This window comes from Pundamilia nyererei, unplaced genomic scaffold (genome assembly GCF_000239375.1).
Source record: "Pundamilia nyererei isolate P.nyererei 1_Seehausen unplaced genomic scaffold, PunNye1.0 scaffold00017, whole genome shotgun sequence".
Lineage (NCBI taxonomy): Eukaryota > Metazoa > Chordata > Actinopteri > Cichliformes > Cichlidae > Pundamilia > Pundamilia nyererei.
Window position 1 is genome coordinate 3,852,911 of NW_005187418.1, and position 24,751 is coordinate 3,877,661.

The 24,751-nt window shown below is 39.8% G+C and overlaps 4 protein-coding genes across 6 annotated transcripts in view; 2 read left to right on the top strand and 2 right to left on the bottom strand.

Annotated features, from left to right (window-relative positions):
* The window catches only part of LOC102201096 (serine/threonine-protein kinase WNK4-like), a 28,527-nt gene extending 19,797 nt beyond the window's left edge, over positions 1-8,730 (top strand). For both annotated transcript variants that reach the window (XM_005725874.1, XM_005725875.1), the window contains 6 exons: positions 959-1,812; positions 2,121-2,208; positions 4,706-5,288; positions 5,644-5,849; positions 5,946-6,040; positions 7,035-8,730. In XM_005725874.1, coding sequence (XP_005725931.1) covers positions 959-1,812; positions 2,121-2,208; positions 4,706-5,288; positions 5,644-5,849; positions 5,946-6,040; positions 7,035-7,037 — 1,829 coding nt within the window. In that variant the 3' untranslated portion in view covers positions 7,038-8,730. The remainder of the gene's footprint in view (positions 1-958; positions 1,813-2,120; positions 2,209-4,705; positions 5,289-5,643; positions 5,850-5,945; positions 6,041-7,034) is intronic.
* A 67-nt stretch (positions 8,731-8,797) lies between these two features.
* On the bottom strand, positions 8,798-10,522 carry coa3a (cytochrome C oxidase assembly factor 3a). The gene is made up of 2 exons (XM_005725876.2): positions 10,312-10,522; positions 8,798-9,367 (listed from the first exon to the last, which is right to left on the bottom strand). Exons 1-2 carry the CDS (start codon positions 10,508-10,510, stop codon positions 9,264-9,266), a joined length of 303 nt encoding a protein of 100 aa, XP_005725933.1. The 5' UTR covers positions 10,511-10,522; the 3' UTR covers positions 8,798-9,263.
* A 338-nt stretch (positions 10,523-10,860) lies between these two features.
* cntd1 (cyclin N-terminal domain containing 1) lies at positions 10,861-17,811 on the top strand. Of its 2 annotated transcripts, none has more exons than XM_005725878.2 (7): positions 10,861-11,053; positions 14,850-14,925; positions 15,044-15,245; positions 15,370-15,469; positions 15,558-15,702; positions 17,298-17,388; positions 17,532-17,811. In XM_005725878.2, the coding sequence occupies exons 1-7, from the start codon at positions 10,879-10,881 to the stop codon at positions 17,646-17,648; spliced, it is 906 nt and encodes a 301-aa protein (XP_005725935.1). In that variant the 5' UTR covers positions 10,861-10,878; the 3' UTR covers positions 17,649-17,811. The 2 variants fall into 2 exon arrangements, with proteins under 2 accessions (XP_005725935.1, XP_005725934.1); XM_005725877.2 differs by having other exon boundaries at positions 15,044-15,215; positions 15,307-15,469.
* Positions 17,812-17,876: 65 nt separating this feature from the next.
* Positions 17,877-22,771, bottom strand: LOC102202363 (uncharacterized). The gene is made up of 9 exons (XM_005725879.2): positions 22,678-22,771; positions 21,443-21,504; positions 21,249-21,353; positions 20,976-21,147; positions 19,942-20,800; positions 19,274-19,455; positions 18,706-18,809; positions 18,504-18,608; positions 17,877-18,018 (listed from the first exon to the last, which is right to left on the bottom strand). Exons 2-9 carry the CDS (start codon positions 21,482-21,484, stop codon positions 17,929-17,931), a joined length of 1,659 nt encoding a protein of 552 aa, XP_005725936.1. The 5' UTR covers positions 21,485-21,504; positions 22,678-22,771; the 3' UTR covers positions 17,877-17,928.
* Between the last annotated feature and the right edge of the window lie 1,980 nt (positions 22,772-24,751).

Here is a 24,751-nt window from a genome sequence, read left to right on the forward strand (position 1 = left end):
GCTTTCTAGCTTTTAGGGAGCTGTGAATGCTGTCACTGTAAAGCATGAGGGTTCTCCACTCCTGCGATAGTCAGCAACATCTGCTTGCCAGAACAAACTCCTGCTGAATTTCCCTGTCAGAGACTCTCTCTCGAAAGGAGAGCCATTTAAAGTCACTTTAACTGCGCACATCCTTCACGTGCAACCGCATTGCCATCTGTACATCCTCATTCCCTCTTCTCCCGTGTTCCTTCTCTGCTTGATGTCTGGTGCATGGTTGCTTTTGTAATGCTTCTTGGCCACATTACAGAGTGTTGCCTAACCTGTTTCCGTCAGCTTGGAAAAAGTACAGGCTGGTTTGCATCATCAGCAACTGGAGGTGTGGTTTATAACTGTGGAGCCATTGTTGAGGTAGATGGCCAATCAATGGATGGGGCTGGGTATTGGCGTCCTAAGCTATTCCCCAAGGAGTGATGTAAAAATCTTGACTTCTTTAATCTGACAATTAGACCCACAGTCTTGTATACATACACACACGTGCATCCCATTTAAACTCCTCTAAAATGTTGACATGAAAGCCTCACTTGCTCCATTGACGCTAAATCCCTCAGGGCCATGTAAGCCTGGTGTGCAACTGCTCCAGCGATCAGATGCAATTATGGTCCGATGCTGCTTTAAACAAAACATCTTTGTTCACCATGGAAGCTCATTATTTAAAAGGACGGGAAACATTTACTCTATGCTCCTCATGGTGATTATATTGGCAGGCGGGGAGAGGGAAGATTCAGACTGACAAAACAAGGAGAGGAAAGAAACGATATGATCGAACCTAACTCACTGGGTTGAGCACAAACAAGATCAATGCCCCTAATTTTAATATATTTTACATGGTACAACAACAGAAAAGGTTTTCTAATCTAGTCTAAGGTCATTTACTTTATATGTTGAATTAAGCTCCGCTTGTCTCTTTGTGTTCTAGGTTCTCCTCTTCATAATCAGCATCATCACCGCCCTTCATCTCTCCTGCCTAATCACCAGCAATACCACTTGCCCTTTATGAACCACACCCACTTTCCATTCCCATATCCAGGGTCTCCTGGTTCACCCAAGCCAGCCGGGATCCATCCTCCCCTTACACGTGTAGCCAGTAACCCCACCTTCCCCTCTGTTCCCTCCCCAACCCCGAACTCGCCGAGTCCTGTGAGTGAGACCCCAAGTCCTGTCAACACGGAATTTGTTAACATATCCCCTCCTGCCCTTCAAACTCCCACCATGTGGCCCCCCCACTCGCAGCCCCTTTTTTCCTTAGCCAATGTAATTTCCATGGCAATGAGCATGGCTCAGTCTTTTATCCCTCCTGCAGGCCTTCCCACCCAAGGGTTGCCCTCATATCCAAGCTTTCTCCCCCACCTACACAGTCATATGGCTCCACAGCCAGGTTACCCCTCTGTCTACCCTCAACCTTACCAGACTTCACCAGTAGAGGCCTCTTACCCTGCAGGGGGGATCCCAGTGCAGAACAATGTCTACTACAGCCCCGAGCATATGCCTCAAATGGATGGAGCTAATTTAACTCACAGCAATCCTCCACAGTGGCCCCATCCTGCCACCCCACCATCCATGGCTTCCACTCCTCCTCCACCTCCTCCTGCACAGCAGGTTGGACTCACCGGTTCCCCCAGCCGGACCCAGGAAAGGAGTCACATGCCCCCAACCTCAGCCCAAGCTCCAGCTCCAGCTCCAGCTAAACCCAGACCACAGGTCTCCAGTTCGAATTCAAGTTCAAGCTCATCAGATCTTTCACCATCACCCCCAGAGAGCCCAGAAAACACTGTGAGTTATTTTAGTTATGATTCTTCTAAAGCAATTTTTAATATAGGAGTGATTAGCTCATTAATCTTTATCAATAATTCTCATTAGTCATTTTTATATTATAGTTCTGAACACTTTATATGACTGAAATTTCTTCCTCACTGCATGAAGCTAATTAGAATAATTGAATGTAAATTAGCATGTAGACGGGGACTTCCATCACACTGCCCTGATTTATTGGTTGAATTTTAAAATGGCATTTAATGAGTATCAGTCGTGTCTGGTCTGCTGTAGCACTTGTGCTAATAATATTTGTTCCCTCTGTTTAGTTATCATCTTTCAACAGCCGGTTGCACCCTGCTGTGCCAGCAAAGAATACAAGTACCCCCAAACCAAAAGCTTCTTCCCCCAAATCTGGTAAGAAATTATTTGCGTGTTCTCATGTTTTTCAAGCAGGTCTCTGCATCACTAAAAGGCCATAGCAGTGATGTTCAGCTTTGAAATAACTGGAGATCATTAACTACTTCATAAACAAACAATAATGTGATTAGCAACTGCACAAGCATAGACACCAACCTCATATAACAGATGCAGTTTTGTGTCATAGTTGCACTGGTTAACTACTAAAGAGTTCTTCTCCGGGGTACATAGTTTTATTTATTGAACGGGAAGATAGCAAGCTGTTATCCCATGATTGATTTATAAGTATTACAAAAGACTAAAGTAAGTGTGATTCTGGGTTTGAAGTGGTTTTGAAAAGCGGTTCTCATATTCTGGCTAGAAGTTGCTCTCTGTTACCAGTTATAGTCCTACATCGCAAACCCTCATGCTAACTGTAACGTAAACTTTAACCATAAAACCAACTCCTACCTTTCCTATCAGAAAGTTCTCACAAGATTTCCTAAGTACTACTCTAATACTCTAAGTAGTACTCTAAATCTCAACATGCTTTTATTAATATTTTTATATTTTTTGTCTTTGAGTGTTTGAGTGTTTAATCACTCACATTTATGGATGAGCAGTTTTGGAGAAAACTGCAATACAAAGTCTGCTTTTTCTGCAGAGCTATGCTTAGACAAGCACTTATCCAGAGAGTGTATCCTTGGAATTTTTCTTCTTTTCAAACACTGACTGTATGATTTCCTGCTCGTGACATGTTTATTGTACATGTGTGAATTGCAGCAAAACTCCCCAAGCAGGCACTGCTCTAACATGATGAATGTTACTAGCCAGAGGCTCAGAGTGCTAGAAAATAGCCTATTGTATGATATTCATGTGTGCGTCCCAAACACGCACATGCACCTTTAGCCATCCATTTTGTTGTAATGGCTCAAAATACGTGATGGACCATTTGCTTTTTGAGTTTTTTCCTTCTGCAATCCTAGTTCCTTCTGTCTCTGCTGACATTATCACTTATTACTGGTGCCTCAGAGCTATTGCGTAAGCGCAAGTCTGGATTTAATGTTCCATTCAATATGAACACAAACGTAGGTGTTATTGCGGCCCGGCCCACTGACAAAGGCCAATCAGCGAGCAGCTGTGCCCATTAAAGGCCTCTCCTCCCATGTCCACACCTGACAGTATTTATACCCTCCTCAGAAGCCCATATTCAACAGAGTCCCTCTGTTTTAGTGGGCACAGACCCAGACTCGTTCTGCATTTACTGTAAGGAGGACACTCAGTGGGCAAATCGAAGCACTGCAGGCCTTTTAAAACCCTAAATTGCCTCCAGATGTGAGCACATGCAGTCACACTTGGGCTACATTCCATCTCGTCCTCTACACCCACCAATCCGTGACGATTGTAAATCCCTGCGGAGTCACTTGTGGTTGTTGAAGGGGCTCTTAATTAAGTAGTCGGGTAGAAGTAGAATAGCAAGCTTGCCTCTCTCTGACAGAAACGGGAACTTCCAGTTAGCATCTGCAGTGATTTATCCCACTGCCAGATGGATGTGCTAAGATAACGTCCATGAGTTTTTACGCATCTGTTCGGTTCGTTCTTTTTTTTTTCTTCTTGTTTTTTATTACCCTTTAAAATAATTTTTACCTTTCCAAAAGCATGTATAAAATGAAACAATCACACTCAAACTGATATCTTTAAGTGTGTAGCATTTTCTCCTTATATCCCCGGAGTAGCCGGGAACCGATCTACCGACCTTCCGATTAATACACAACTCTACCTCATGCTCCACTGGTGCAGACTTCCATGTTGGAGAGCCGACATTTAAAGCTAGCTGGTTTTAAACATCCCTTAATGTGGCGAGGCCTCTATTCAAACATGCAAGCAGAGTAAAAGTGTGTAAGGAGACCATGTAAGCAAACAATACTGGTTTAAACAGTGCTGTTAGCATTCAGGAGTCACAAAGCACACTGGAGAACACACTCTAACAAATTACAAACATTAAAAAAAAGAGAATAAAAGAGGATGGGAAATAAAGGAATATAAATTTAGTAGAACAATGCAAAAATGACCTTTTTCCTTAAAGTTAAACACATTAAAACAAGTGGCATGAGCAGTACAAAAATGTAAAGTGTTAAACTGTACAGTGTAAAAAAGCTTATCTGTCATAAAACATGTTAGAGAAATGCCGGGTAAACAGATTAGCTGACTTTTAAATGAGTCCTGGGTTGTGTTTGATTGTGACTATCCATCATAGCTATATATCATCATAGCAGCTGTCACTGCTATAATTTCAGACTCTTTAGAGGGAATTCACTTTAATGCTTAGAAATGACGCATGCTGAAAAAGCCTAATACACCTTTAGACCTGTTATTGTCTCAAGAAATATGTGACAAGCTTTTAATCAAACCCATGTGATTAGGAATGATTACAGAACAGTTGCTGCTGTTTAGTCTATGATTAGCTGTGATTGACAGCCTTTACATGTACGCATTTTCTTCCTCTACACTGCAGAAGTTCAGTCTGCATCAGTGACTGTTGGACGATTCCAGGTGACGCCCAGCATGGACATCCCTTTGCCTGATGCGCCTGCACCTGCAGCCCCCAAGCCCGCAGAGAACGGCAGCAGCCAGTCGGAGAGCAGCACAGAGGAGCAGGGTGAGTCTGAGGCGAGCCTGGCCACCTCCCTCACAATGACCCCTCCTCACCCACAACCCCGCAAAGGTTCTTCGGGAGTCCAACAGGAGGCCGACGGGCAGGCTGGATGGGCCGTGAGCCAGGAGCAGCAGCAGCAGGAAGAGGAAGACGAAGATGAGGAAGAGGTTATCGGGGAACAGCCAAGGGGGAGGAGGAGAAGCCGTCGAAGGGCGTACAGCCTGAGCCTGTTGGGAACGTCTGCAGACAGCGGGCTCTCTGTGACGGCTGCTGATACAGAGGGGAGGCTGTGGGACGGAACAGCGGACAGTCCACAGTACACCAATGCCCTTCACAATTTATGGATGATGACTTATAACCGCAGTGCTCCCTACCTAAGCAGTGATGACTCAGACAGTGAAGATGAGGACATGCTGGAAGAGCTTCAGGAGCTCAGAGAGAAGTAAGTGACACCACTTAAGATAGTTAAAGTAACGTATAACAAAAAAAGCTTTTTCAGGAACATTTTAAACTGTTTGCTTAGACGAGCTACATTATGAGCATTCATATCTGGCATTCGTTTGAGAGCACTGAAAAACAAATTGCATCCGTTTTGATATAAAGAATAACGAGGAAATGTCGAGATTTGCCAGACAAGAGAACAGACTTATTGTCTTTACTGTAAACAGATTGATTGTGTTTAGATAAACCCCCCACTCTCCCAAAGTCATGTTCAAATTCAGTACATAACTTAATCAAAGACCTAAATTAAAACTCTGAGTGAGTCTTTAAATGTGCTTCTTTTTGTCCTTTATCAGACATCTGGCAGAAGTTCTGGCCCTGCAGGCTGCCCAGAAAAGAGAAATTGAGGAACTATATAAGAAGATGGGAAAGGTCCCCCCTCCGGGCATAGTCTCTCCTGCTGCTATGTTGTCCAGCCGACAGCGCCGCCTCTCCAAAGGAAACGGTTTTCCTTCGTCTCGCAGGAACAGCCTTCAGCGACTGGAGATGTTACCGCTTCAAGGTAACAAAGAATATTCCCTTCTTTATTTATTATCATGTAAATATGCAACAGCTTCGAGTCTGAATGAGTTTTATAAGTCATGTACTGCTTTCCAAGGTATCATTAGGAGAAACTCTCTTGGAGGCAGCAGCAGTGGCTCGCAGGACAAACCTTTTAAAGGCGTCACTTTTGCCACAGACCTAAGTAGAATGGTGAGTCAGCACTTCCTTAACAAGCTTTTGATTATATGACAAATGAAACAAGGTGCAGGTATAAACAAGTTAAATTTAGCGATTGTTTGCACATTAATTAACATAAACACACAGGTGTAGCCATAAAAACGAATTCATGCCTTTATTTTAATGCCGTTTTTAAAACGTCATTAAATTCAAATTAAGAAAAAACTTCCAATTGAAATTCACATAAAAAATGTTTTTCCTCTGATGTCTCCTCAACATGAGAGTGAGCTGAAATGTAAACATGGTCCTCCAGTTGTTTGTTAATGTGAAAACAAGAAAGCAAAAATATTATTGTTGATCCAAATTAGATTGTCCCAAATCTAAACCAATAAAGCCTGAACCACCAAGAGTAATCGTTATTCTCGTTGTCTTGACTCATTGGCCTCATATTTGTCACTAAACTTAAAAAGCATCTTTCCATTAAATCCCTGGATCTAAAACATAGTCTGTATGCAAAAGATGGCCATAGCTTCTGGGTCTGGAAAGTAAGGCCAATACTGAAGAGCCTTAAACTTGCATTATTTTTAATGGCCAGCAGGGGGCAACTCCTCCAGTTGCCTTCCCTTGATGTCTGACATCATGAAACACTCAATTACAAGTTTTGTGTCTTATTCAGTACAATATGATGTTCATTTTGTAAATTATAATACCACCCAGAGTCAGAATGGAGGATAAACCTGAGTTACATCCATTAGTCGTTAGCCTACCAGTGTGCAGCGTCCATCGGTTTCTCAGATGGTTTTGAAAGCCAGCTTCCAAACGGAGCCTTCACTTGCTAATAGGTCATGACTGCAAAAACACTTAGCTTGAGGCTTCAATTACTAATGGGTGATGTCACAATTGCCACATAGAGGAGGCAAAAATGTCAGGAGAGGTTTATACTCTGTAGACACCCTTTAACCATTGTCCTCCATACACAACAAAAAAGCATTGTTCTAAATCGTATTCTTATATTTCACTTTCCTAGTAACAAACTCCAAGCCAAGCACGCCGTTATCTGGACTACCTCATCTGAAGTGTGACTGCAGTGGTCAAACCTGTCCCGTAGGAGGATCGCTTTAACCCTGGCACACCTATCTGCAAACTGCTCCCTGTCCGCCCATGGCCACTTACCTCAAATGTATAGAAACTCATCACCAGTGGAGCTGGATTTACACAGGAAGTGTAACCTCCAGATTTCAGCCCATTATCTCGACCTGGTGAACTTGTTGCAGCTGAAGCACAGAATAGCAGCCAAGTGACACGTTCGTGTCTGCTCTTTGTAAATAAACTGTCAGATCCCAACGGTTCGGACGTAACCACCTTCATTCCAGGCTGCCGCAGTGCTCTGCACAGTGTCACATCACGACATTATTTTTATCTTTTTGCCTGAACGCAGTCAAGCGGCGGTATGCCGTGCCGCAGCTGCCGAGTTGCAGCACTTTACCACGATTTTGACGCAGAACGACAACAGTTGCTGTTTTCCTGCTTGTCTGACTCGCTGCTGTTAACCTAGTCTGGAGCACAGAAATGTGAACAGTGAGACTGACACACACACACACTGACAGCTATTACACACCTCACTCGCTGTAGTTTGGTAAAGATGTCTCAGCAGCTGCACAGTGAACATACTTTCTTTTTTTTTTTTTTTTTTGCTAGAACTGTGATCAATGCCTTCCAGGGGCTTCATTCAGTTATTTGTTGTAGTCTTTATCTGGCTTCCTTTAGTGATTTGGACACCTATGTTTTCTCTAGACTCAGCTTGAAGACGTTTGACCGCAATCACTGATATTTTCAGATGTAGTGAAGGTGATTTTTTTTTCCCTCCATTGTACAGCTGTGTAGTAAGATATCGTGTCCCAACAGTGAGAAATGTTGTACGATTCTTCAGCAAAAGGCAAATTTAGTTTTAAACACATGGGCAGAAGTTCAGTTAAATGGTGCACAAGTGTAAAAATGTTACGCATCACTTTCAAAATCTGGTAGCTGGTTTAAAAAAAAAAAAAAGTGGGGAAAGGATGGTGAGAAAATCCACCTAGACTTTATACTACTGAATTCCTGTTAACTGTACATGTGTATATAACGGAATTCATTTATAGATCATGTTTACAATTTAGGAGCAAATTAAATACTTCAGCTACCTTAATCCTTTCTCAAGCAAGTCCGATTTGTCGCTTGTTCCAGAGATCAAGCACATTGTGCACTTTAAGTCCACTTGTAGTTCTCAATCATTTAACACAGTTGTGTGTAAAACTATTCACTCAAGCGAGAGCTAACGAGTTTTCCTGTCATTTTTCCCCCCATAGATGATAATCTCCCATTTCATGTTTGATCACAGAAGTGATGATCTACCCACCCACTGTTTTAAACAATGTCTATTTTTGTGGGGTGTAGAGGAATCAGTCAAAGCTGTGAATCTGTAGCTGTTGCCTTAAAATATTCCCATCACACACTGAATTTCTTGCCACCTAAACTCCCAAATCTTAATATATTAAAGGAAATAAAGTTTCTAGTCCAGATTTATTTGAATGTAAATATATAATTGTATTGCTTCCTGAAGCTGCTGTCCTGCCATGCTGAATCTGTGCCTTTCCCTAACAATGTCTTATTTTGCTCTTGAGATTTGGTGGCTAGATCCAACTCCATATATTAAATTTTGATGAAAATAAATGCGATTCTAAGTATTACGGTGTCTTGTGTCATGTTTACTGCTTTGTCTCGTTCTTAAATAAATGGTAATACAGAGACAGCTGTTAAGCAATCTAATACATGAGGCTTTTATTTCATAAATCAAAACTTTATTAGCATAAATAATGTTATTTTTGCAGTGTCACTGGCATTCTCTATTGTTGAAGGCCACTGTAGATTTTTAAGTCATTAGCTGACTGATATTTTTTCATATTCCCTTTTATTTTAATCATTGCTGGAAACATCAGGTAAAGGGTGCCGATTGTGCTACAGTGTAGCTTCTAAGGTCATAATCAAGTCAGCAGATTGGTCCTTACCACTGACAGGTAACTTCTTCAAAACTACACCACACTTAGTTAAGTCAGCCATACAATTGCCTTCAAATCAAGACCAAGTCCAGCTGTCTCAACATTACAAAAAAAAAAGAACACAGCAGCCATGGAATATGATCAGTGGCATCATGAGTCGTCCTCCTCGTTAAGTGCAGGACAGAAACAAAGTCCAACAACAAGCAGATGACGCTTATATCTCAGTTGGCACTGGTTTTTGGTCCCTGCATTCTCGCACGCTTGGCCTCCTCATCGATCTCATCCATGATCCGCTCCTGGGAGACTGAGTAAAATGTGTAGCCGTCTAATTTGGAAGCAAGTGGTTAAGAGAAATATTTGAAAGAATGAAAACAAAACAAATTTACCAAAAAAAACTAAGTACATCCCATGATTAAGTAAGATAACTTCATTGTCCTATTGGATGACCCAATTCTGAAGAAGAATTACCTGTTGGACAGATGGCCTCAGATTTGACACTAGAATACTTATACAGGGGAGTTCATGATAAACTCAATGATTGCAAGGTGTCCGGATCCTATGGTTGCAAAACAAGTCCAAATCATCACACCTCCACTGTGCTTGACAGCAAGGTGTTTGTACTCATATGCTGTGCATTACGGTCAATCCACGTTGGTCTCGTCTGTCCAAGGGACATTGTTCAAGAAGTCATATGGTTTGTTCAGAAGCAACTTTGCAAACTTATCAAGTGCATTTGATTAGCAGCACCTGGCTGCTACTGACGCGCTTAACTGCCATAAGAGTGGATGAAATTTTCAGATTTCGACATCTGTCGTTACAAACTGCCAGTGATGCGTTCAGGAAACACGTTTATCCCAAAACACAAGAGGAAATATCATTGCTTTCAGTTAATGGATTTCATTGATCAACAGAATAATAAATTCCTTCAAACGAGGTGCTCCAGAGGCCAGTTTTCGCTGCCAGTTTCAGGGTTGGTTAAATTACCAACCCTGAAACTCTTAATGAGTTCTCTTTTAAACGCAACAACACTGATGTTTACCTTTGGCAGTACACTTAAATCGTTTTACACCTACCTGAGCTAGCTGTCACGTTAGCATTCAATGAAACTGACAGCTATTACTCTAACTTAAGTAAGCCGATACATTTGCGTCTGTCTTAATACTTGGTAAACGAGCTTAACCTAACTCCTAAACAGAGGACACAGCTTAACGTTAGCATGCTACGCTAACGTTACATAGTTCACCTTGCGTTGACGTTTGACAAGGATACAAATTCCCAACACGAGCGCACCGATAGCGAGTCCCGTCACCACGTTTCGTGTCCGCAGCTTCGACGTTCTCCTCTTCCACTGTTCCAGTTCCACCTGTCTGATAAAATGCATTTGATCTTGAGAAAGACCCTCTTTGGTTGGGTCTATCCTGGCTGCGTATGGAGCGTTGGATTTCTGAGGCGGCGTTTTGTCGGCCATATCTGCACTTCGTGAGGTTAGCACGGCGCTTTCACGATTGCTACACGCGCCGCTGCGTTCTAAACACTCTGCTTTGTCAAAGCGCGCTGCGTGTGTCCTATCCGGGTGTTATCAGATCTGCGCTGAGAGGAACCGCCAAGAAAACAACGTGTGCAACTTACAAATGAGTCGCAGAGGTAGTTTTTGGTTCCTGTTAGAAGACGGTCCTACGGGGGAAACATGCGGGAATAGCGCCATCTTTTGGAAAATATAAGACGCAGGTTATTTATTTATGAGTGTCTAGTTTTGAAAAAGTAAATAAACTTAAGAGTAGTCTGTCACATAAATGTAGCTGTCTGTCGTGCTCAGAGTAAGTTACTGAAGTTAAAATGGCGAAAAGATTATTTTTTTCTCCAAGTAAAAGTAACGCAGCAGGTGTAAAATTCGGGGAGGCCTCTTTTGACCTACTGACTGATTTTCTTGTAAATCTGGACAAAAGAAACAAAGATAACCTCCTGAGTTCAACGAAATATTGCGGGAATTTAAAAAATAAGAGAGTCATTGGTGAGTATTGCTCCGTTTTATTATTTTGTAGAAAACATTTGTTTGTCTTTTATTCGTAACGGTAATTAAAAATATATATCGCAAGATTTTCAGCTGGAATCACGTGAATAACCGTTTTTCTTTCCGTTATTGCTAACTGAAATTTATCAATGAGCCAAGTAGAACTTGTTTTATTATTATGTATTTCTTTATTTTTATTTGGATTTTTTAAACCTTCCTCCAGATGTCTGAGATTTTATATTTGTTTGTTTTTTTAAATTTTAGATGTGGTTGTTTTGTGTTTGCCGTTTTTTGTAGATTTTTTTAATGCTCACTATTATAGAGTTTTATTTGTTTGTTTTGTTTCTTAACATGCCTCACATATTGTTCTTTTATATTTTTTGTATGTTGTTTTCTCCTTTCCTTTTTCATTACTTTAGTTTTTGTTATTTTATTTGTAAGTCGTTTTTCTTGTTGTTGTTGTTGTTGTTGTTGTTTTGTAATGGTGGGGGAAGTTCAGAATGTGACATTATCAGATCTGCGTTGAGAGGATATAGTACACAAATTTGGGGTATATGAAGTATGCTATGTACTTCATATGTCCCAAATTTGAGAATATACTGTGATAAAAACCACCAGGTCATTACATACCCTATAAAATAACTTAAGTGAAATCATCTAACAAAATAAAACATAATAAGCCAGAACAAGTGAGTTCAATAAGAAATAATAAAATATAATAATTATAATAAAGAAAGAAAATAACTCAAACAACTCAAATGTTAAAAATCAAATTAAGTTAAAATCTTAATACACTGAAATAATGTGACAAGAAAGAACATTTTAATTAAATGCTATTTTTGAAGCTGGAAAAAAAAGTTTTAAAAAAGTTCAGTAAATTCAATAAAGCAGGGGTTTCAAACTCCAGGCCTCAAGTGCCAGTGTGCTGCAGGTTTTAGATCTCACCCTGGGTCAACACACCTGAATCAAATGATTAGTTCATTACCAGGCCTCTGGAGAACTTCAAGACATGTTGAGGAGGTAATTTAGTCATTTAAATCAGCTGTGTTGGATCAAGGACACATCTAAAACCTCCAAGACACCGGCACATAAGGCCTGGAGTTGGACACCCCTGCAATGAAGCTAAATAAAACAGAAAAAAATGCTTACTAAAGTCATTTAAAAGAAAAGGCACAGCAGAAGTATTATACCATGAAATATACTGCTAGACAGATGTGTTGTAAAGAGCCACAATACAAACACAACACTTTGTGAGGCCAACTGTCTTTTTATAGTCTTGTAAATGCCCAATAAACAAGTGCTAAAGCAAACTGAGGCTGGCTTCAATGACAAACTTGTCCAAACTGTCAAAAACTAAACTAAAATCATTATGTATGTTTGGATTACTTTTATTTAGTATTCTAAGTAAAACATCTTTGGTTATGAAAAATAAATTAATTTATTAATTAAACTAAATCAGGTTTTTAACATGTTTTTACTCCTATAGCTGTTCATTTAGTTTTACTTAACTGTAATGACCTTGCTCAGATAAAATAATGTTAAAAAATAGTCCAGATGAAAATAATGCAGACTTAAAGTAAAACTGCAGCATATCATCCATAGTAGATAACCTACTATAAACCACTACTGTGTACACACTAGACTTACAGCAGAGTGTCTTTTGTGTATTTCAAGCCTTTGGGGTGAAGTCTGTCTTTTGTCAGCAGGTAGTGACTAAGCTGTATAGGACTACCTCTGAATGGCCCACTAAGCCTCATTGCACCCTGTAATCACTCTGAAGTCTTTCATACATCTGGATCTGTGAACCCTGTCATTATGGAGGTCGATTCACAATATAAACTCCTTGAGGCAGCTGAGTTTACCAGCTAGGAGCATCTCTGCAGACAAATCCTGTGAGAGAGGATGAGGAGGAGCAATGGAAAACAGTGATAATAACTTTTAATGAATCCATATGCTTCCTTGTAGCCCACAAATCAGCTAAAATACCGTTTATATGGCTGGATTTATGGGAAGAGCCTTGTGAGGAGTGCTTATCAGTGTTGGTTTCACCTGTTATTGTCAAATGTTGCAGAGATGAGGGCCTAAATTTAAAGTCTCAAGGAGGCAAAGGGAAACTTAAAGCAAGCCATTTATTGAGTTGCTTTAAATTCAAAAGATGCAGTTCAAAAGGAAAACTGAAAACTAACCTGCTAAAACCTTAAATCTAAAAACACACTAAGGCTGGAAAGCAGGTAGAGAAATGTGAGCAGACACTCTGACTGTATATACACAGGCAGGCAATTTGGAAAGGTAGAGACAGCTGGGGAGAAAGACACAGCTGAATTAAATCACAGAGTACAAGAAAAGGGGATGTTAAATTAAAACAGAAGGTGGGATGGCTTAATAGCATAAAACACAAATACATAATACACAGAGAATGCAGAGAAGTTAATAATAACTTCCAAATTATATTTTTAAAATGATGAAATGCAAGGTTTGAAACAGAGATACAAAAAATGGACAGTTTATTTCTAAAACTTGTCATGTTTGAGTCATAATACCTCAAATACCTTTACATGTACATGTAATGAATGTGGAAGTTGTACTTTTCTTTTCTTAAGAAAGCTTAGCTTGTTGTGTGAATGAACTGTCCATAATTTTAAGACTAAAGGAAATGAAAACATTTGGAGATTTTTTTTAATGGTTTATTTATCTCACGGGTTATGTAACTTGTAGTGGTCCAGCCCACATGAAATCAAATTGGGCTCTATGTGGCCTATGAAGTAAAATGACCTTCAAACTATTCCCTTACTTATTCTATTTCTTATTCTATTTCTAAGAATAAGGACCCCACCCATCCTAAACTCATTTTGGACACTTCTATCCATAACCTTATTCTTTTGTTATCTATCCAGATCTAATGAACTTATGCAAGGGCTGGAATGTGGATTAAAGCTAGAACTATTTTCCACATCTTCAAACTGTATCTGCAAAAACTGGCACCCAAATGTGCATGATGCCAGGTTTATGCTGGTGCCAGCATGACAGGATGTGAACATTGATGCTTCCCCCCTCAGCTGGATGCTTCTTTTACTCGTCTGATTTAGATCTGAGAAGAAAATAGTTCCTCTGTGCAACTCCACACAGCCACAGACCGTACAAAGGATAGTAATAATAATGTGTTAGTCCCCGTAGGGAAATTACTCCTCTGCATTTAACCCATTCACCCAGTGAGGCAGTGGGCAGCCACCAGTGCAGCGCCCGGGGAGCAGTGTGTAGGAACAGTACTTTGCTCAGGGGTACCTCAGCGTAGCTGTTCAGTGGATTCAAACCCCTAACCTTCCAATCATGGGGCAACCACTTTACCTACTGAGCTATCCCTGCCCCTTCTTCCTTTTCATTTTTTTTCTTTTTTAAATAATAATAGACATAGCTTTGTAGGATTAAAAAAAGTGTGGCCAACCCAGAATTCCTCTAAACCCGCAAATTCAAATATCCATAACAATTTCTCCAGCTCCAAAAAGACTTTCAGTCCTATAGTTGTTTATGGGGAAAGAGCTCTGATCTCTGTAAATAACTTCCTGAGGACTTTATGGGATAAACCACTAGGTAGACGTCTCTGCAGCTAAGATATCTTAAACTGGTGAACTCACATCAAACTAGTATATATTTCTAAACACCACTACAGGTCAGAGGAAACATTGGTACATTTAAATTTGGGGTTAAGTGTCCCTTTAATGAACACGTGACGTTGCTTCTAAATTATTTTTAATGTTTTATGTTTTGCTCTTGTGCCTTCCTCTCCTGTGTTACTCAGAGTACATCTTACTGATAACTAACAAACTGAGACTGGATCCACTGGTTGGTTACCACGCTGTTGAATTACTTCAAAGGTATGATTGAGCAGCACATGTAACTTTCCCCGTTGGTTACACCCTGTGTATTACTGGTTTTAGTTAGTATACTGTCACTTATAATAATAATAATAATTATAATCATTATCTTTGCCAGGTTCATGGTCAAATACATTGAAGATTTCATAACCGCACCCACACCTAAAGGTGCAACTTCTAATCATCCGAGAAGTTATGAGGATGCTGTTCATAACAAACTGAAGGACAAATTCCCGCTGATCATCTTCTCCTGTGTTCAGCTTGCGAGCAAACTGTCTCTGCACAGTCATGCAAGTTCTGCCTTGCCAATGATTACTTATGTCAGTTACCCTGAGATCGCAAATAGAATAATCTTGCATAATTCTTCCACACCTTTTGCAGATGATTGACAACAATACTGCTGTACACTTTCTACACTCAGTCAGCTGCACTGTATCCAAACAGACTCTCCTGGAATCAGAGCTGATGGTCTTGAAAGGGCTTAAATTCAGACTAAATGTCCTCAACCCACTGACTTATGTGGAAATACTTCTGGAAGTTCTCGGTAAGGGTCCATGTATGCACAGAAAAGTTTATTACATATTATAAATATTAATGTCAGTGCTTTGAGATGATTACATAAACTCTTGTAGGACACAATGAGCCATCAGTCCCTATGAAGCCCCTTTATCACCACTGCCACCATGTTCTCCAGTTTATCAGCCTGGAGAGGACTGCCATCTATGAAACCTTGTTAATGACAACCACTGAGCGTGTCAGCCCATCCAGGGAACAGAGGTATTAGATTTGGCTTTAAGAAAATATTTCTGATAGATGGTAGAATGGACATGCAGCTTTGGAGAACATTCAAAGGTCAGATGGTCCAATCACTTTTCTGTGACCTTGATGGGAAATGTCATGAGATCCATTAAAGATCTGAAGAATTCATAAGGACACAGGGAAAGAGAACCACAACAAAACTCAGAGAATCTGACTGCACTTGCATTAGCTGTTTAATAATGTGGTTTTTGATGTTAAGACAGCAATGTGCTGAAATCTGACTACAAAAGATTCATCCTATAGAATTTGCCCTTTTCATTGTCCTTATAATACTGTTTTATACAGCTCATATAATAGAGAAACTGTGAAAATATGACTTCATTACTGAAGTTATAAATTTAAATAAAAAGGAATAAATGGCCTATAAAGTGAAATGAAATGTTTGTTACCCTGAGATTACTTTCTCAGCCCATCAGCTCATATTTCCAGATCCAGTGTAATTCCTGCCTATTTTAAGGCTTTCTCTGACTGAAGTTAAAAAAAATTAATCCCAATCATAAAGGTTGGCAATACAGCAGCAATTAAACTGAGTACATAACTGACTGAGTTAGCAAACTGAATTACAATAAACCTTAAATAGCTCATGATCTTGATTTAAAGACCTGTTTCCTTTTTTTTTTAACCTTCTTCAAAACTTAGCAGGTTATGGCACAAAGTTGAACATACAATTAAACAACATTTACATGATCTGCATTACTTACATCATTCATATTGATCCTTTGGTCTGATGATGTATTGCTGTGAATTATGGGACCGCTTTATCTTCTTTCCTTCCATAAAGCTTGGTCTGGTGTATTCTCTGCTGAAGGAGGTAATACAGGAAGCCCTGAAGCGCCATTCTTTAGTATTTAGAGAATTCGACCAGCTCTTTTTTGGTTGCCACACAGATACTTCAGTGTCACTTCACTTAATTCAAAAACCTACAGCTTGTCAGGCCAACTAGTGTTCATAATAATTTAGGATGATGCGGTACAGTACACACTGGACAGGTCAGCAATCTGTTGCAGGGCTAACACAGAGAAACAGCCAACCATCACACTCACATTCACACATACAGTCAATTTAAAAATACCCATTAACCTAACCCCATGTATGTGTTTGGACTGTGGAGGAAGCCAGAGTACTTGGAAAAACCCACACAGACACAGGGAGAACATGCAGACACAACACACAGACCCCAGGCTGGATCTGAACCCTTCTTGTTCTCTTGCTTGCAAGTAAAAACAAAAACAAAACCCCAACATTTTTTGCCATCCACCTCAAAATCTCAGGTTACTTTCTGAAGATTTCAATTGAGTTCAACTTAGTGATTTTCTCTCAAGTTTGAGTTATTTACCTGAAATTTTGAGACTGTGTTTTCTAAACTGTGTAATCTATTTTTTTTTTTTTAACAATGCTGGGAGTGAAAAAAAATATTTGTAATTAATCAACTAAAGCTGAAAGCTGAAAGACTTTTAATGCCACAACAGACTGATGTCAGTATAGAAAATTACCCATCCACTGTTTTTGATTTTGTGTGATTTAATATGTCATCAATCATTTGTGAAAACCAGGGAACAATTTGTACCAGTGACTGAAGACTGCATGCTTCTGGGTGTTGGTGTCATCGCTGTGGCTGCATTCATCCTCAGAAAGTGGGAACAGGTAAAGTAAAATTTCTTTTTTTTTTATATTACACCTACAACAGAAATTGTTGTCACTGTAAAGGTTCAAATAACCTTTTTAAGTCACCTACTTGATTTCAATTAAATTAAATCTGAATCTAATCTAACTGTGTTTAACTGTAGGTAGTTGGAGAACTGAGCCACATCACAAGAATCTCAAAGAAAAGCATCACTGATTTTGCTCACGCGACTTTGGTGCACATTGTTGGCATCAGCTCCAGTGTCACTCCACTCTCATGACTGGCATGAGAAGAAAAAAATCTGTGTGCTGCATTAAAATGCCACCTAAACAAATAAAAAAATCACTAAAGATTGGCGATGTTGCCAAAGTGTTTAAAAACTGTTAACTGTTCATTCTGTGAAGCCAAATAAATAAAAAGAGATTAGAGCTGTGGAAATACAATTGATTTAGTTTCAAATACTGTTACAGCCTTACTATAGCTGCTGACACTTATCCACTCGCTTAAATTTGATGCACTGCAATTTATTATAACACTCAAATGTGGATTTGAGCTGGGGATCAAATGCCCATTAACATTTGACGGGTCCTCCTCATCTTTCTTCGTGTCATTAGGCAGGCAAACATGCAGGGAATGAACATCAATCGCATCTGCAGAAAGAAATAAAACAACTGAGTTGCTGTAGAGAGAACCCAAAATCTTCAAATGTGTTAACATTTATGCTTTGGGATGAAACTGACATCTTCTTGTGTGTAGTAAATTTAAAAAAGGCAGATGAAAAACAAAAACAGGAAGGAAAACAAAGGACCAAAGACGATGGGAAGATTATATAAATAAAGGGTGAATTACAAAACATGACCCAGGTAGCAAAAGGTCACAAGTGGAGACAACCCCCCAAAACACAACACAAACCATCAGAGGAAACCAGGACATAACAGAGAGAAATAACTTGCACCAAAATGTGAAAACTAACACTTAGTGGGACAAGACAAGGCACCAGGAATTAGGAAAAGCTAGAACCACAAAGTGGCACAGCAAAACAGAGACAATATTAGGACCATGACACATCCATTTTATGCAAAAACATAAATAATTAAAGAAAGTGAAAAATAAAACATTAAGATTGTATAGTTACCCAGGGCGGCTGGGAGTTAAATGTGGATAGATAGAGTACAGTTCCTGAGATGATCATGATATCCACTGTATCTGACACATCAGAGCGCCCAGTGATGCCATCACCCTGAAACAGATGGGGAAGGACAAAGTGCAGTCATGTAATTATAGTTTTAATTTTTCAAAAGCCTGTTTTTTCTTTTTTATTCTTTTTCTTAGTTTACCTGTCGAATTCTCATGTAACAGTCCTTCAAGTCAAACACGTTTGGGTCCACGACTACCCTCCCCTTACAAATTTCACATCTTTGGACAGCACGGAAAGATAACCCTGGAAATACACACACATCGTGACTAAGCATATTGACCATAATACTACCGTATAGCTTTTTCTTTTGCAGGCAACTTTTTTGGGGGCTATACCAGCAGACACAGTGGAAACAGCAACATTATCTTCCTGGTTAAAACTGGTCTGAACCATAGAAAGATTAATTAAGAGGTCCAGTCAGGCGGGGGAAAAAAGGAACATCAATCAGATTATTGCACTGAAGACATTACAAGCATGTGTTTCTTGTAGGATGATAAATGGGCTCCAGTGTAGGAGGTCTTGCCAGGGCTGCAGTTTTGATATTGTTATTCCTCTTTCAGTAGAGAACATTATTTAATTTTGTTCTAATCAATATTATAGGTAATTGGATAATATGGAAGAACTTTTTTTGCTGAAAAAATAGTATGTTGAAATGGCAAATTTCACCATTCATATAGAAAGTTTCTCAATTTTAGCTGCCTACCAACCTGAGTGGATTTTGGCCTTGAGCCATGTTTTCAGGCAGTCCAAGTGTATGAAGAGCAGACTTCCTGAACACAGGCAGGGTGACAACAATGGGTTGTTCGGTGACGCGTCACTGCTGTAGCAGATCCGGCATCGGTCTTTCTCTTTTTCCTCCTCATTGTCCTGTAATGACTCCTCTAACATCCTACAGGTAGCAGGAGATGATATATCACATTAGACAATATGTCTTAATGGGAACCTGTTATGTTTGACTCCACATACTCTCATACATATACTGTTATATATGGTGGAATCGCATTTTAACAAGGGCCAGCGTTTTATTTAAATCAGTATAGTTTAAACTACTCTGAATGCTGCTCTGAAACCTTGAGTCCATAAACAGCAGCCAAAAAATCTGTTCAAAAGCAGGGGCAAAGAGGTTAAAATGTCCTGTTTTACACATGGGATGAACTAAAGGGGCTCCAACAAGGTCCAGTATAAGATTTCAAGAAATATTTTGAATCATTAAAAGCTTCTCTAGCGGTGAAGCTGAAAAAGTTCTCTAAATTTCCAGTTAAGTCACGGCTAATCAGTGTATTCCAAAGTCAGACATATTAACAATTGAAACATCCTGCAAGATTACCTAAAATTTGGTTGTAGATCACCTAATGTGTCTGTAAAAGTAATTCACCTCCGTTTGAATCTGGATAACATCTGTCCATCGCAGTCTTTTGAAGATGGGGGCACTTCAGCAGCAGCAGCCCCTTGGCACTCTTGATTCTGTGGAAGCGCTTCACCTTCACCAGCTGTCATCATAATGGAGGCTTTAGAGGTATATGGACCTCTTCTTTTATTACGAGACCGCAGTGTGTTAGCATTGCTGGTTCCATTCTGAAAAGCGCCGTCCTCCATGTTGCCCACACAGGTCTGCCTTTGAGAGAGGCCTGAGCTGAGTAAGGAGGGAGGACATTGCTTTGCCCCCTGAGTACAAGCTGAAAAGCCTGTGTTGACTTTGCCAGGTGGTGTCGGCATCACATGAGGTGACCTTCTTTGTTTTAGGAGAGGAGTGACACTGCATCCGTCACTGCTAAGAGGAGCTCCACTCAGGACTGCTGACATACTTAACTGTGACCTGAAAGACTGCTGTCTAAGCGGGCTGTGAGAGCAGCCAGCAGAGACTGAACTTGACTGACGTGCTGTTTTCGAAAAGGTGATCGAATCACTCTCTCTACGTGTGTGCTGCCAGGAGTCTGTTAAGCCGCCATCTGCCTCCACCTCAGATTCACCAGACAATACATTCAATATGTGGCGATGTAGGACAGCGATGGTGTCTCCCTGGAAGTTGTCCAGAGTCTCAGCACTTGAGGGGAGCTCAAACTCTGCGATTTGCCCGTAGCTTGTTCTGTTGAAAAGGTGGTTCACATTGTTCCTGCTCTTCAGGATGTCTTGGCTTTGTATTTGTTTACACGCTTCCCTGTGGGTAGATCCATTTAATACAGCATCTTTCACAAGCTTAGACCTGTGCTTGATGTGATACGGGACATTGTGTGCTATATTATGGTGAGAAAGGAAAAGAAATTAAACTTATTGGTTTGGAATGAAAACATTTTGGATATCAAATAACAACTAATATTATAAAATAAATAAATAAAACACAGGGTAGTTAGAAAACCGGTCCAGGTCCTGCTACAACCTGCAGCACAAAATGCATTCTAGAAAACTTACATCTGGATGGCAGTGGGGGCTTTCCACAGTGGGGCATTTTTGAAGTCACTGCCAGCTCTGCACTCATGCTCTGGGTTACGCTGGAAAAAGCTTGACGGCGGGACACTGAGGCTTTGTTCAGAGGGTTCTCTGGCTCAGATGAAGCACACTTCCCAAAGCTGTGGGGGGCCAACTACAGGTGGCAAACAGAGAGGTTGCTGGAGAGTGAGACTTTTGGAAAGCTGAGCTACTCAAGAGGGATATCGGATGTTCCTGTTTTGAAAATGTTCTTACCTTCGGGGCTTCCCTTGCAGCTGACACTGAGTGCAATTGTGTGAAAATATTCGGCACGCCCGAAATATTTGCTTTTGTCTCCTGACTCCACCTTTGATAAAAATTCTGATAAAACAGATTCAATACAGTGGATGAGAAGGAAGGATATACAGCATGTCCGTATGAGTTTTTGTGTCGTGTACATCAAACTGTACCATGCTCTCAATCTGTAAATGTTTCCACCAAGAGGGCAGCATTACTCACAACGTGTTGTCCCCTGCAACACAAAGACAGTGAGAAATAACATAAAAGCCAGTCTGAACATTTAAAGATACAATCAGGTCTCAGTTACTATTATAGAAAACAAGGCCATAGCATGACATAATGTCTGTGCTGATAACAGTTCAATACCATGAATCCTTACTCACTCTCTCTGCTTAAAAATTTTACAGAAACTAGTTACACACAAAACTTCCAGAAGTTAAACCTGACACAAATTATCTGCTATTTATTGTAAATAAATAGCCTGTCTGGAAGGAGTCTGAATAGCAATTATACAATGAAATCATTTTTATTTTTAGATTTTAAGAGCAAGTAAATAAGCTGGACATCAAAAGCAGGTTTATTTTATGAGAGCAAAATACCTACGCTACACACTTCATCTGTTACACCTTATTTGCTTAATTCTTCCCATCACAGATTCAACAAGGTGCTGGAAACCTTCCTCAGAGACTTTGATCCACAGTGACATGATAGCATTACAGTTAGTGCAGGTTTTTCATATACACGTCCATAACATCAATCTCCCATTCCACCATATCCCAAAGATCATCTATTGGATTGAGATATTGCGACTGTGGTGGTCATCTGAGTACAGTGAACTCCTTATCATGTTTGAGAAACCAGTTTGAAATATTTAAGCTTTGTTACATGGTCCAAAGTGCTGCTGGAGGAAGCCATCAAACGTTGTGTACACTGTCCTCCTTCTGATGCTCAGTTTAAAATTCAGCAGTTCGTGATTGTGATTGGCTAACTAGACATTTGTGTAACCAAAAATGTGAACAAGTGTCCCTAAGAGACTATTTTTCCACTCAGTGTGCACTTCAAAACTCCAAAGTAATTTTTCAACATTGTTTTGTAATCACACTAAAGTTTAACATTACAAATGAACTTGGATTTACAAATGATGTTTAATAATTTTATTTAATCAGTAATACGTTAATAATTACCTCAGGCCTGCGCTTATTCACAAAGTATCACCATCACCAAAAGACAGACGGTAAAATAAAAAGAAAAAAAGAAAAAAGACGTGGTTTCAAAGCGCAATGCGAACCTTTTAAAACTTTATAAATACATTTTCAAAAGGTACATTTCAAACTTTTCATTCCCTTAACTTAAATATAACTACAGTAATATAAAACATTACATATATGACACTTTTTTGACTTACTTTGTAATCGGATAATGACCACTTTGTGTACAATACATCCACCATTGCGGTTTTTTTTCCAAATGATACGTTTCCATCGAAACCAGAATCCGCAGCTGCGCGGTGGCTGGTGCCCAGTTCTAACCACGTGTTTCTAGACAGGGCGGGGAGTTTGAAAATATTTAATTTTAGCGCTCTACGGGAAATAAAACCTGCATATGTGGACACGACGGTCACATCTGATCAAAATCACTAGAATTAAGCGCTGCTCTCTGGCTGGATGTAATGTCAATCAAGACAACAAGAATTCCTTGGTCCAAGCAAAGATGACAGTACACGTATAGGCTAACTGCTTTGGAGCATAGTCAGTAATTTTAAAATAACTGCCTGAAAATACGACCAAGATGGCTACTTATTGGCAAGTTTGTCTTTGATTATGATCAAATTAAAGCTTTAGCAAGACAAGTTCAAAGAGTTGTTGCAAAGCCAATATTCAACAGTTTTAGATTAACTGGAATAAACAGCTCATATATTTTTTTTTCACACGTGACAGAGCTTCCGCCATTTTTTTCCCGGATGGCTGCAAACACAGAATATTTCACCTGTTCTGACTTCCTCTGTTTTGTTGATGTTTAGAAACAAATGTTTTACACTTACATTCATCACTCCATGAGACCTATTGCTAGATATTTTCAGTCTAAGGAAACCACTTTCAGAATATTTTAGACCTGCCACTTCTTTTGTCCCCCACTTATCAAGTTTCCCCAGATTTTTTGAGGACACACTGCACATCATATACAAAAATGTCAAGCTTGCTGCTCATACCCCTGTGGGGAATACCTTGTTGGTGCAAAAAATACTATTTTATGTCAAACTGTGTTGGCATTTTTAAAAAGTTTTTTTTTTTTTTTTTATCATTTTCTTCAACTAAAGAAAGCAACACAACACATTGTGTGTTTTTGGACCAGGCTATCAGTAACTAAGTGACAAAATATAGAATTTAAATCTGTGTCTAGACACAACACAGGATGATTCATTCAGTCCAGGATTTATTTATTTTTTGCTGTCTCTGTGTCTTATATTGTTTGTATTATAGGTGATATGATTTAAATTTCATTCCAGCTACTTTTTCTATCCTCTTAAGCTTTTCCTTGCTTTACGCTAATGGCTTCAAATGATGGTGTTTATGTTTTATTCTTTTTAATTTAACATCTGAGACGACAGCTGGAAATTGTCTATTTGTCTACCATGAAAACATTTACAGTTTTAATGGATTACTTGTGAAGATATAAATAAACAATTGGACACACTTTTTCATCACTATAATGCACATGAAGTTTTGTTGTTGGGTTTAAAATAATTTTAGGTGCACTTCAGACTAATTGTTTTAGCCAGTATATTGTTTTATTGACAGTGTTGAAATAAAGCTTTCTTTCCTTCATGTGAGTGATAATGGAGGCCAATCTGTAACTTCAAATTTGAAAGAGTTTTGGCTCCTTTATGATACAGAACTCATGTGCCGCTGATAAAAGGATCTCTCACACTGGCATAACATCAGACAAATTTGAGGTGAGCTACAACCCCAGTAGATTAGCATAAGAAATTCAGGGCCAGCAGGTTCACTGAGCCACTCTCTTCCTTCTCTGGCTCCCCACAACTCTGCTGATCCCTCTGCAATCCTGTGTTAGTCCCAGTTAATCTTACCTCCTCTTGCAGTGGGCTAGAGTGGGCTCCACACTCACCTCTACTGTTTTCATTCTTTATATTCAGACAGACGGGAAAGTCCAGGGGAAGACAGAGATTAAGAAAGCTCTGGCAGGATTTGATTCAGTGCCAGTGGGAGCATATGTGTTTCTAGCGGTGAGGGGAGCTCTATCTGTGACCACCTCATCTATCACACTCTGTGTGAGTACACTGTGGAAAACCCCCCCCACACCAAAGCCAGTTTCCAGGGACCCCGTCAGGTATTTCGCATTACCAATTGGCGAGAAAATACCTTTTGTGTATAAATGTCTGTTTTGGCATGTTTGTTAGTTAGTGTGCATACTGATGGATGTGTTTAGTTACATGGCTTATAAGCTGAGATAAATTATGT